We start from the raw sequence: 13,929 nt of genomic DNA on the forward strand, positions 1-13,929 counted from the left end.
GCGAAACACGGAATATAAAGCCCTTTTGATAAAATGTCACAGATATATATTATATATTACACATATATGGAATAATTGAATAAAGCAATATATACACATTAGAAAAATAATATAAAAAGAAAAAAATGAGAAAGTAGGAGTCAAACGTAGGGACGAATACATTAATTAATTAATATATCGCATAGTTAATGGGCAAATGGAGTATATTATAAAACAGATGTTACTGAATTTGACGCAGTACAATACATCGTCAACTCGAGTCAAAATCGGAGAGGTCCCGAGAGAGAGAGAGCTGTTGCTTGATAAGTACATCAGGCCGATGTGTCGGGCGTGCAATGAACTCCGACAGGAAAAAGGAACGAAAGGGCCGCCGTGTGACGAAGGGCCGAAAGCGTGCATGGGTCAATAACGATCTCGCCGATCGTATCGCGCCGGCCAACATCGACCGTTAATTTCCGGCACCGTTTCTCTCGCGAGCGCGTATCATTCGCGCTATTCATACCTTGCATTGTCCGGCTACGCAGAGCCACCGCTCGCCGTTGCGTTCCATCGAAATCCCGACACCGCGTCCGCGAAGATTCGGAGCGTCGCAGGGCGTGCCGTCCATTACTGCCGGTTCAAGCGTTGCGTAAAAACGCTCGCCGACTGCACGGCAATTGAGCGCGCATGAGTTCGGTGCTGGAGAACAGTAGTCGCGATTAGACCACGCGGAAGTCAGTTGTCTGGATAGTTAGGCTGCGTCATCTTCGCATCGGTGTGTCTTTAAGCGAAGATGACGTTCAGAGATTTTGGGGAAAAGTCCGAATCTTCTCTTATTGAATGATCAATCTGCTGCTCTTCGAATTCCATAGAGTGAAATTTTAGTGAAAAATAGATCGCCAAGTCATTCGAATGATTTTTCGCTCGTTAGAATCAACTTCTCATTCTGCATGAATATCTTCGGTCGAAATTGAATTTAACGTATAGTAGGCACAATTCATTTGAGAGCTGGCCAAACTAGGAAAATTGAAAGTAATTATCACAACACTGTCCGATATGATTTTGCAATACGAATAGTCATTTCCAACGTATTTCTGGCCGCTAATGAACACAAATTCAAATTTGCCTATCATCACGAGAAAAATGAGATGAAAACGGCATTAAAAAGGAGCTATTTTTAAGTAACTCTATAATGGAAAAATCATATTGAATTAAAAAAAAAAAACGTATTTTGAAACTTCATATTTTTACTATTTTTACTTATTAATAAAATTTAGAAAGGAAAAATTTTACTGCGTTATGAATTCCTCAAAATACTGTCATTTTTTACTCGCTGCCAGTGATTTTCCACTTCGAAAAATTTAGAGAGCACGTTACAGAGATGAAAAGCACATTTTTCCAGAGATAACTGTATAATTAAAAGCTTTCCGCGGGATTCACTCACCGTCTACGAAGGGCACCCAGACATAACTGCGGCCTTTGTAGTTCCTCCCATTGTACTTGGCGCACTGCTCCGCTCGCGGATCTTCCGGGAAGTTCGGGCATTCCTGCACAAACACGTAATGGATTAATTGAACTCTCGGTAATTGCAGGATCGATCAGAGTCACAGCGAACGGCGTCGAGGAGTCCTTCGAAAAAAAAAAACGATCGATCGCTTTTTACGGCACATCGCGCTTTTCCGAGAGCGCAAAGGCAAAATTATTTGCGATTCGGTGGAAAAAGGAACAAACTTGCATTCCGATCCGCCGTCGCCGCCGCTGCTGCGTTTACCGGGAGGAAGTATATTCGCGCAAACATGCGAATGCCGGCACGTGTGGTGCTACGTGCGCGGCCGCGTTGCAATTTCCGGGTAGACTATTAATTGCCGGTGAACGAAACGGTGGTTACTTTGCCCGGGCATGTTTACGAATCACGAATGCAGCCCGGAAATGTAGTCCCGGGTATTGAGCGCGGAGATAAATATTCCCGCGGAAATCGTCGCTTTTTCCCGACTAATAACGAACGCCGTGGTGTATCTTTCGGTCAATCTCGAGCCAAGCTCGTTGTAATTTTAACTGTAATTTTAGTCTCAGTCAGAAGGGCTCGCGCTGGTGTTGATTAGCCCTCGGTGGTAGTAAAGACCGCGCGATAAGATCTGTTTACTTCTCGACAAGCTCTGATTATGGGCTCGGTAATGTTTCCGACATTCGCGAGTCTGAAAGGGGAAATTGGAATGACGAACTCCAAAAATGTCGATGACGTAGAGACGACTAACACGTTCGTTCCTTTTTGTATTTCTTGTACATATAGATTTTATATAAATGCCGTTTTGTCATGCTAGCAGGGAGCATAACTATACACATGTATAGAAATCTTTCTGTAAACATTTCATATATTTTTTAGCTTTTTTACGTTTTAGTCTCAGACAACTCAAATTAAAAAATTCAAATCCTTTGCTGAACTGAACGTAGAAAAGCTCAAAAATATATGAAATGTTTACAGAAAGATTTCTATATATGTGCATAGTTATGCTCCCTGCTAGCATGGTAAAACAAAGCGGCATTTATATAAAATCTATATGTACAAGAAATACAAAAAGGAACGAACGTGTCAGTCGCCTCTACGTCATCGACATTTTTGGAGTTCGTCATTCCAGTTTCTCCTTTTAGACTCGCGAATGTCGGAAACATTACCGAGCCGATAATCAGAGCTTGTCGAGAAGTAAACAGATCTTATCGCGCGGTCTTTACTACCACCGAGGGCTAATCAACACCAGCGCGAGCCCTTCTTCTTCTCCTTTCCTCTTCTCGTCGACGGACGAAGCCATCCATTATAAAAGGGTCTTTAGTTTCGCAGGTGGTTTCGCATTCTTATGAATTTTAAACAACGCCACGTGCAGACCGAGACTGAGGATATAAATCGTCGTCGTGCGCATCCTTAATTGGCCCGTTCGATGATTTGTTCGCGACTCGTGACGCGCCGTCGAGAGGAAAATCCTAAAGAAGCATGTGCGCCCGACTCTAGGTGGATATAGACGCATCCGTTGATTTATGGGGCGTCGGGGATGCACGCGCGAGGATACAGTGACACACGTGAACGTGGATTTTATGTGACGAACGAGTGAGCTCGCGTACCTAATTGTCAATTTGGAGCTTTAACGAAGCTCGTTTGTGGAACGAGACCGCTTTGTAGCTTGAGAAAACGAAAACCTGCCACTTGATTCCTACATTTCTGTCGCTCTTCCGCTAAATGATGCGATATTCGTCCTTTTCCTTTTCCCCCTTTTTCTTTAAACCTGACAGCCATTATCAAACGCTTTTCGGACATATATAGTACAGATATAGTACAGATTTGGGTGAAAAAAATTCATCTACCATATCTCGCCTGATCATTCGCAAATTTTCTTTAATTAATACCTCGATAATTATTGTGAATATCGATATAGGACTTTTGTCACTTCAAGCCGTACTATTAAGTTTACTAAAGTTCAACTGTTAATCGTAGGATTTTTTATTCATACGATATTACTCAAGCACACAAAAAATGAGAATGTGACTGCCAGGGTTAATGATCGAACTGATTTACCTGAGTGTTACACGTGTGGTAGCGCCTGTATGTGCCGATGCAAATGGGCCTGACGCTGCTCGTGCCGTTCTCCGAGATAATGCTTCGCCTCCTCAAAAGTCTCCTGGAACGAATCGCTCGCATTAGTTCCAGGCATTGACTCGCGTGATGCGTCTTAATTTTTGCAGGTGTATAAGCCTGGGTTCTCACGAGAGCAGGACACCGTGCTAATTTCGAGATGGAGAGATCAAAGGATCGGAGGAGAGATAAAACGAAAGAGTATTTTGGCTGTGTTCCGTAATGTACTGACAGTACTGAAAATTTTCACGTAGGGAAGATCAGGACTAGATGGCATATTTTTCAAAATTCCAAAGTTACAACTTCTCAGACAACTAATTGTGATCGACTGTACAAACATGCTAGAGACAACTTTTCTTTGTATATTTCTTCAATCTTTAAGTTTAATTCCTCTGTTAAAAGCTACCGTAAAGCCTGTCTGTCTCGTTAGACAGTAACCAAATTCAATGTCGTCAGGTAATCTGCACACTGAAAGGAACTCTGCATTTATTCGTATGGTGAACCCATCGCGAGATTCGTATTGCTACCACGAGTCACGTAACGGCTCGCGGTAGCGTTACGAAGGTGTAAATGTCAGCGGCGATAACAACACGTTTCTGCCCCCGAGAGAAGCTCACGAGAGTCGTCGGCCCGCCGGTGTATAATCTTCTTACGCTACTGATCCGTAATTTGCACGCTGCTTTATAGCTGCCCGAACAGGACATACAGGGTGTACAGAACTTGTGTACTAAAGTTCTGTTTCTTGCGACGTAAAGCAAACCATTGCAAGTCAATAAATTGACATTTGTTTTTGATTTTAATAGATACAGTCACTCGCGACATGAAGTGTTTCATCAACGATGTCTCTCATAAACGTACCTCAAGGGAAAACACGCATTTAATCGAGTAAGCATGTTTAAAGACGGCTTATCGCACCAACAAACGTTGCGTGACTCACACAAGTGTAAAAATAGACATGCGAATTTATTCGAGTATGACTTTGAAGCGTGACACACAAAGGCTTCGTCCTGGTTTCTTATATTCGTGTCGTGATATGAGCGAAAGCGTTACATAAATTCCGCAGTGGAAGAAAGAACCATTCAATTACTCTTCGATATTAAAGTTACTTCGCAAGTTTCGTGGGCGAATCCACAGCACCCAGTAGTGTCCGCGCGGATGGACAAAGCAGATGATCGTTGGTGATCGATCGACCGACAGATAGCTCGTAAGGGTACATGCTCGCGCATGAGGTCCAAGTTCCGCGCGGTTATGCGAAATGCAGCTACTCGCCTAGCGAGTGCTTACGATCCAAATTACGCGAGACCCTAACGGGACCGCGAGACGTGTGATTATTGTTAGGAGCGACCGCGCATTATCGCAAGGTGCTTTGCATTCTCGCGATCGAGCCGCGACGCCCGAAGATTACCGATCCCACTGTGTGACCTCCCACGAGAGAGATCGTACCCCCCGATGATCCCGCGGGGACAGAGGCGAAGCCAGCAGCTGCGGGGAAATCAAACGAGAAGACATTTGGACGATCCTGCCTAATGAGCTCGCGTTATAACTCAATTTATAAATAATAATAAAGAAAAGTGTAACGGATTTCATTTATCGCATTCGCAATGTTATTAAAGAATAAATTGAAATTAGGACCTGTAGCAATTTGCTCTCAGCGACCTCTGCATAACTCAATTAAATAACAATGCTGTTGTAAGCACTAGATCAATAGCGTGGAATAGGAGATAATAATACAGATAATTGCGAACACTAGCAATTAAATTAATTGAATTTGACATTTAAACGCACTCACCGTAGAGGAACGCATTCCCTAGATTGGGACTGGATACCAGTGCCGCAGGATCTAGAACACTCGCTCCATTCGCTCCACGTACCCCAAGTGCCCCTCACTCTATTGTCACGCTCAATTCCGAACTGCGTTCTTTCTTGTAACATGTGATATACCTGAAAAAATCGGTACTGATTAATCATCTTGCCGAATAAAAGTTTTTGTTTCGTTTTGTCCATTCTTTTTAGGTGTTTATAATATTTTGCTCAACGCACGTTCGCTACCAACATCACATGTGCATTGAACACCAACGCAATCATGTTTCAGAGAGGTCAGCGTTACATATGTATGACGGCAAAAATTTTATTTTCTATGTCTACATTATCAAACTAAGCCTACTTTACACAGTTACGTAAAAGGAAAAGAAATATGGGTCGAGTTATGTGGAGAAAGTCCTCTGAATAAACGTAGCGAACGTGTTGAAGAGTAACGTTCGATTACGAAAAAAAAGTGCGCGACATGCTAGACTACTGGCAAGAAATGTAAACACGTCCCTTGCCGTGTCATAAACAGTCGTCGCTCATCAATAAACGACGGGCGATCAACAACAGTCAAAACATCCGGGACCTTCAAGGCGATCTCAAACCGACTTTTGTGTCTCCTGCGACTTTTCTGAATCCTTCCATTCAGTCCCGGGCTGGCGAGCGACACGCGCGCTACATGTTACGTGTGTCGGTGCGTTATCTATTGTTCTGTTTGGTTAATTAAACTATTTCATCGATATTTTGAAATACTTAAATTAACCTCTCTCGTCGCGTTATTTAACACGTGTATCTTTGATTGAATCGCGTCAGTGCCAGTGTTAGTGCAAGTGTCATGACGGAGCAGCTAGGGTACTGAGTCAAGAAGTCAGATCGAAAAACGCAGGACAGAACTAAAACACGGAAAGCGATACATCATATATTTTATATCAAGGTACGTCAAATCATTTGTTATACAAGAAGTTTCCGTTTCTAATGGACTGGTTTAACAAACTTACTGAGAATAAAGGAATACCCGAGTCGAAATTTAGGCCGACATTCGTAGTTTGTCATCTTTCATCATACAATATAGCTTTGTATAATACAATAGCTTTATTGATCTTCGAGTAATCGTCGATCTGCATCTGTATTATATTATAACAACAAACAAAAAACATTGATCCAAAGTAACGTTTATAAATATCAATATGCAATTAATTATATTCCAAGTCATTGGATCTTAACTAATTTAACTCTACGAATACCGGCCTTAGAATATAATCTCGCAAGTGCTGATTTTTACGTCTAATAATGCTTCCTTGGGCGCGATCTTGTTTATATGAGCCAACGTTTCTTTTGTTTAGTCTTTTTTGTACCGAAACTAGAGTTAATTCGTTATTGATAAACAGCATTATTGGACATATAACTGTTATCTTTGTCTTTCCAGCTCCATACCAGCTCTTTTAAGAGCTATATAAATCTCATCGAAACTTCCATTAACCTTTTTCGTGGTGATTGAAAATAACAGAGTGATTCCTACTAGGGCGGAGTTTCTTTTAATAAACATATTTATATTTCTTTTCTCTTTATTGTTATTTTTTAAGAATTTTGAAAAATGAAATATGAAATATATATATATATAATTTGTTATGAGTTAAAAAGAATACAATAGTTTAAATAAATCAAAAGGAATTTGATATTTTATCACGAAACTTTTTTCGGACATACCACTTAAGAGGTTAGAAAAAAAGAAGATTAAGAAAAGATGAGATTAACGTGTCGTTCTTTTATCCATTTATCCACACATCAATCCTTATAAAATAACTTAACTACTTATCCTACCTAAAAGATTGATATAAATTTTTTCGAATATAGCCACACTTTGACAATTTCAATTATAGTTAACGGCAATTGATCTTTATGCATCGAATGCATCCGTGCACGTGATTTTTCGACATTTCTCCCGCGGAGGAAAATGCATCGAGAGAGTTTAGTAGTTACTTAAAATAAACACTAAGATAGATGATGAGGGCACCGACTCATGTTTTGATCTCGCTTCAAGTTGAAAAGTTACTGAATAACGTGCATAAGAGCGATGATATGTGGGATGTTCCACGATTCATCGATAATTACAGGTTTTGTACTAGTGATTCCATCATTCGTATCTGACTCTTCTCGCGCGCGTGTTTCGTACTTCTTTATCGTGCATTGATTTTGTGCATTCGATGTATCCAGACACTTAATTTCTCCAACATGTTCTCCGTGCAGCGAAAAAGTTTCGATCGTGTTATGCGTCTTTAGACTTTATCATTTTGTTCAAAAACATCGAATTAAAACTCGTATCTCGAATTTTTATCGTGAAATCGCGGCACAAGATCTAATGATGAAATTCTATTAAAATATACCGAGATAACCGAATATTAAATAATTAAATTATAATTAAAATAAAATTAACCTCTCTTTTTTTATGATAATTTAAAATGAGTGTGCGATTTTCAAGGGGCAGATTTTTCTTTTTTAATAAGCACATCCAGATTTCTTTTCTCTTTATTGTTATTTTCTTTGAAGAATTTTAAAAAAATAATACACAATAGTATACGAAATAATTCGTATTTGCTATGAGCTACAAAAAGCTATACAATAGTTTAAGTAAATCAAAAGGAATTTAATATTTTATCACGAAACTTTCCCGGGCATATATAAAGAATTAAAAATAAAAAAAATCTCATATTAAATAATTCTTGAACGAGTGCCTCTTGGAATTTCATGGAAAAAAACAACAGCAAGCAGCCATTTGCAACATCAAGGTAGGTCAATAGCTTGTATATCTTGGGATTCTTCATTGACTCTTCAAGTTCGACAGAATTTGCAGGGTCAATGTAGAGTACAAAATTTCGACTCGGGTGAACGCTCTCAGCAAGTTCTTTAAGTTCTTTAAGCTCTATATTTTTAAGCTTTTGAATTGGAGCATTTACACTTTCGGTATGTACAAACTGCAGAACTTTTGAATTAGACAAATAATGTGCTAACTGACAGCTTGAGATTTTACATTTAAAATATTTCTTTCGTTTTCGTCACATATGAGCAACGCTTCTATTTATTTTTGCTCCTATTTATTTTTTCATTGCAAAAAGCATTTGTAATTCTGTGCAACCAATACGACGTAATCTGAAAAATGTCAGTATTCTGTCGGTAAAGTTTTCAACATCCCCTTAATATAGAATCTCAATTTCGACTCAGATGTACGTCGGTATACTCGACAGTTAGTTTTTTGACGCAATTCGACGTAACGACTATATCTCCGGGCTTATGTGGATTTCATTTCGCGCGATTATCGTCTCCTCCGTATCGCGAATATCCCGTAAGAGCCAACCGCATGTGAGCGTGCGAGGAGCGATGATAGTTTTCGCGGTGGAAAAAGTTGCGAAAGGCGAGGCACCTAAGTGGTAATTAAACGATGGGGCAGATACCACCGTGCGGTATTTCTACTCCTGTTAATCACACTCCGACATCATAGAGCACAAACTGTTTGTTCGGTAATTAATATCGCTACCACGAGCGAGATTCCAATTAGACCACGGCGTGGTTTCGGTGCGCGTTTCGATATCGCGGATTCCTCTCTTGTCGTGATTAATTAAACGAGAGATCGATCGCACACGCGTTACCTGCGTGCTGAATTTACGGCGTTCGATCTATCTCCGCGCGCCACGGGCTGTCCGTTGTATTAACTTCTGCCGGAAGTTCGCTGAGGGAGTATCGTTCTGCGGGAAGAAGGGCCGCGGATTCTCACGCGAAGATCTTCGTTCGCGGTGCCTCACATCCAATCATCTCCTCCCAACGATCGCGTCTCGTCTAATTAATCAACAGACGAGTCACATATTTTCGCTCTTACGCGAGCCGTACGCGTAATATTTCGCGTCTGGAATACAAATCGTTGATTTCGCCCCCCCCCCTTCCCTACTTGAGACAAGGCAGTGGTAACGTTCCTTCGGTCTTTAACGGCCTCTTAAACGCGACCTTTGTTCCACCCACGTTCGCGTCGCGAACGTTACTACATCTCTTTCATTTCAAACGAGCCGATTTACAAAGTGTTGATTCAATATTTGTCAGCGGAAAAAAGGATGTCGCGGTGGAAACTACTGATTGATCGTAATTACTTTCATTAGTGTGTTTCGATGTTCTTCAATCAAAATAACAAACGATCGTACTGATAGATTACTATCACTAACAATAATGTAAAAATTCCTTTCTTTTTGTTCATAAAGAGCGAACGAAAAAGGTTTCTTTGGATCTAGAATTTATTCGATTTTAATTTTTTGGACTCAAAGCACAACATAATTTTATATCAAGCGACATTTGTTTCATTAGATTAATTGTTTGAAAAAAAAAAAAACTATTAATTGTTGGAAAAAAAAACACTATTATTTAAAGAAAATGAAATTTGAGTTTTGATCAAATAATATATTATTTGGTTATATTTTATATCTTATTTTTAGCATGGATTAAATCATATATAATTATTTATACATATTATATAGCGCGGGTGATTAATTTTTCGTAAACACTATGCGTCACTATGCGTGAGAAATTACAAATTTGGAATTCTGCCCAAGTTTTTAGGCGCTTTTTTGCAAGTCGTTAACCTCGAGTGCGGCGGACTAATACTTCCTTAATGCTCGGCATTAACTCCGGGACGTTAATCACAGCGCTTAGACGGTACAATCGTGCACAAAGAAGGAAATACGTACTTCGCGATGAGTATACACACTGCGCTTAAAAATTGAGCTGTATAACGTATCGAATAATGACGTTATCGAGAGGAAATTTATGCCGGGCATCGATACTGCGCGCGGAACGAATATTAATCGAGTACATGAAGAAAATATTGTAGTAAAAATTCCAACAAAATTTTTGTAATCTCTTTGACTATGTAGAAAATTATGGTGAAAATTCTATACTTCGTCATAGATAAAAATTTTTTAGACCAAAGCTGCATGATTCGAAGACAAAGTCTTCTAAATGAAGTCAGTTTGACGTTGCGTGACAATACCAAAGTCACATTGGTAAAGGGTCACATTGAAATTGTTAAATGGAATTATATAGGAAGGAATCGATTTATGTTAACAAAACTATGTGACTCCATTTAAAAATTTCAATGTGACTTTGGTATTGTCACACAAACTGACTTTATTACTTTATGTCTCCTCCCGTACCGTGCTACTTTTGTCTGAAAAATTTTTGTCTATGACGAGTTATAGAAGAGATATTAAAATGTTTTATTTAAAATAGGACATCCTGTATAATATTTTACAATGTAGAATCGAACGAGATGAAAATTTTTGAATTTTTTACAAAATGAAATGGTTAGACCTCAACAAAAAGTGATCAAAAACTCATTAGAAACTGACTCGAAATTGACCAATTTCTTTTCATTTGTACTGTTTAATTACTGGCCGAAAACTAATTAGAAACCAAAATTCATAGGTAGCTGTTGGCTACAAACTGATCGAGTACTTTATATATCTGAATACGCCTCTCCTTTCACAAATTGAGAGAGACGTGTCGATGCGTTTGAAATACGACCGGAAATATGCTTATAAACTGAATGTTTCAGAAAGGCAACCTTGATGGCATCGTAGGCCTGCGATAAGAGTCGCAGGTGTGACCTCGAGTCGCGAGAATGCGTCCGCGTTTTCTAGGGCACGCGATCTATTTTCGTGCCGGTCGTAATGCCGCAACATTTTCCAGAACAAACGGACTCTTTAGGCATAATTATAACGTGGTGCTGACGGCAGCGGTACGCAGCACGTGGCTCACAGCACAGCCAGTGGAGCGTGTTTGCGCTCTCATGTCGCCTTAGCTATCGCGTGGCCTTGCCCGTCGCGCTCTGCGCCAGTGTAATTTAGGGACCTCTCGGTGTCAATTAATTACCCTCTCGACGTGCCACCCGGTATAGCGGCCACGTAATTGCGTATTAATTCCCGCAAGTGGCTCGAATTAATATGCATCGCGCGACGAAGCCTCTCATCGAAGAGGTGAGATCGTCGCGATAGCTGATCGCCAAGAGTAACTTGTCGCAAACGTGATTGTTTGTTAATGTTTAATTGGTAATGTGACATATTCTCAGTGAAAAACGACTACCAACTTCGCGTAACACACTTAGTTATGCGATATTAAGTTGTTAATCTTCCGCGATTTTTTTGCTCACTGACGAAAGCTTGATAGTCTATTTTATATTAAAACTCTTAAAAAATTTATTAAAAAATAAATTTTAAAAAAGAACTTAAATTCTAAGTTCAAGTGTGCACGGAGAAAATATTGTAATGAAAATTACACTAAAATTATGTTTCTTTTTGCAATGTTTTTTTGTAAAGTTTGTTTTGAAACTGTTCTAAAATTGCATCATAAATTATTATATAAACAAAAATAGTAAATTTGACAAACTACCTGATGTATAATATAAAAAACGTTCAAGTAATTATAATAATTTCGTGACGAAAAGTCATACGTGTATTCCATTTTTAAACAAATATATAGTGATTCAGTCATAATTCCGTATGGTCCAAGATTATAATTTTGTCATAATCTTTGCTACAATATTTTCTTTATATATAATATACTTAAATTGCAAACGACTTCCACAGTTAACATTTTTTGATCCTACTTTCGACCTCAATATTCTATTCGTCTACTTTGATTCTCTGAAGCCTATATGTCAATCTTTTTTTTATTCTACTCAGTCTATTAGCTTTACCAACAGCAGGTCCTCTTTAGAACCTACAAGTGGCATTTCGTAGTATTTGCTGCTGTTTAGAGGCGCTAAGATTTTAGTTTCTATATATATATATATATATATATATTAAACATACACTGATTCATCAGAACATACAGATGTTAGAAAGTTCAGGTCGAAAGTGGAGTTAAGATTGCGACTGAGGTTCAAGCAAAAATTACAATGGATATATATTTTAAATTGAATGAATACGTTTCTTTACTGCTTGAAAATATTCGCCAACAATTGCTGCAATTGGGTTGAAATTCGTAAAGTAATATAATCTTTCGACAAAGACTTACTTCTACGGGATACTTGTCGGGCATGTAGGACGACGAGACGCCGGCCGCGCTAAGCATCGTCAAGACTAGAATCGATCTGCAACAAAGATAGAGGCAGGCATAATTCGATCCATTGCATAAACACGATGATCGATGAGCGCAATGAACCGCAATTTACACTTTCGTGACCGAAAACCATTCGCGCCGAACGAAGTAATTGTTCCTTTATCGCCTGCAGCATCTCCCTTTCGTTTGGTTTCATTGGGATAGAAATTTCAAGAATGCGATCTTAATCTTCATTGGTTGACTAATGCGCACATCTCTTTCTCTACGAATGTGCAACGATAACGCTGATGGATTAAAGTGCCGATAATGCAAGTGATAAACCTCTTATACTTCAAAGAAAAATACGTTTCTCTTTTCGTGAAATGCTTTTAATAGAAACAAACGTTCGCTACTAAGGTTTATTTTTGGAAACTCCTTCATAGATCTTGTAATTTTGTTTCTTCCTTTCACGTAAATGTATAAAGCAAACTTGGGCCTAAATTAATAGTTGTCACTTGAAACTTACTTCATGAGAGACATTCAGATTTTTATTCAGAATTAAATCCAAGTTTTTTTTAGTTGAATTGATACATAAGATCTCTGACGATAAATATCCCACACCTCGTGCAAATGTAGATTAGATCAACTGAACACAAAGGTCTTATATCATTTTGCAAACAACCACGTAAATTTTTTAATTGTTAGTTAAAGAAGATTGACGGATAATTGTGCACTATACACTAATGTACCTCAACTACAGAATTTAATAAGTCTTATAACCACGATAATGAACATAAAAGAGTACCTGTCTTATGCTTTAAGATAATATCAATCAAAAAATCAGAATTTAAAATAAAATTTGCTTACGTTTTTTCGTGAAAAACTACACAATCTGGCAATTTGGCAAGTGAATGTACGCAATTATATATATTGGGCTTCAAAGGGTTAAAGCCTTGTAATTTTCTTCGATAAAAAGTGTACAAATCGTTTTGAGACCAAATATATCTATATTCTTTCAACGAACAACAAACATGCTAGACGCACATGAAACATTCACAAAGATCAGCTCACGATCTTATTAAGCATTATCGTTTGTAAGACAGCCGTTGCAAAAGCTTATCTGGAAAAGCGCGATTTGTGTGTATAATGTGCGGTTGTGCGACTAATAGTTCAAGTACCGTGACTGGGCTCGAAGGCAGAAAATGTATTTCTCGTTGACAAGCCTCGGACACATGTTGCTTCCGTTGGCGTAATCATCGTGTAGCCTGACTACGTAGCTCGGACCACGCATACGTATAGATCTCGGCGATCGATGAAGTCGATTCGCGTCGCCTTATCTCGGCTCGATCGAACAACACTACACGCACGTCTCAATTTTTCTACTGTATAGCGGCTTCTCTCTCTCTCTCTCTCTCTCTCTCTCTCTCTCTCTCTCTCTCTCTCTC

The 13,929-nt window shown here is 39.0% G+C and overlaps 1 protein-coding gene across 2 annotated transcripts in view; it reads right to left on the bottom strand.

Annotated features, from left to right (window-relative positions):
- LOC116848322 (thrombospondin type-1 domain-containing protein 4-like) overlaps nt 1-13,929 on the bottom strand; it is a 94,341-nt gene that overhangs the window by 10,095 nt on the left and 70,317 nt on the right. For both annotated transcript variants that reach the window (XM_032824266.1, XM_032824267.1), the window contains 5 exons: nt 12,461-12,536; nt 5,391-5,542; nt 3,545-3,647; nt 1,424-1,526; nt 503-678 (listed from right to left, as the gene is read on the bottom strand). In XM_032824266.1, coding sequence (XP_032680157.1) covers nt 503-678; nt 1,424-1,526; nt 3,545-3,647; nt 5,391-5,542; nt 12,461-12,536 — 610 coding nt within the window. The remainder of the gene's footprint in view (nt 1-502; nt 679-1,423; nt 1,527-3,544; nt 3,648-5,390; nt 5,543-12,460; nt 12,537-13,929) is intronic.

This window comes from Odontomachus brunneus, unplaced genomic scaffold, assembly GCF_010583005.1.
Source record: "Odontomachus brunneus isolate Ranch 3 - 2012 unplaced genomic scaffold, Obru_v1 Obru_scaffold_093, whole genome shotgun sequence".
NCBI classification, from domain to species: Eukaryota; Metazoa; Arthropoda; class Insecta; order Hymenoptera; family Formicidae; genus Odontomachus; species Odontomachus brunneus.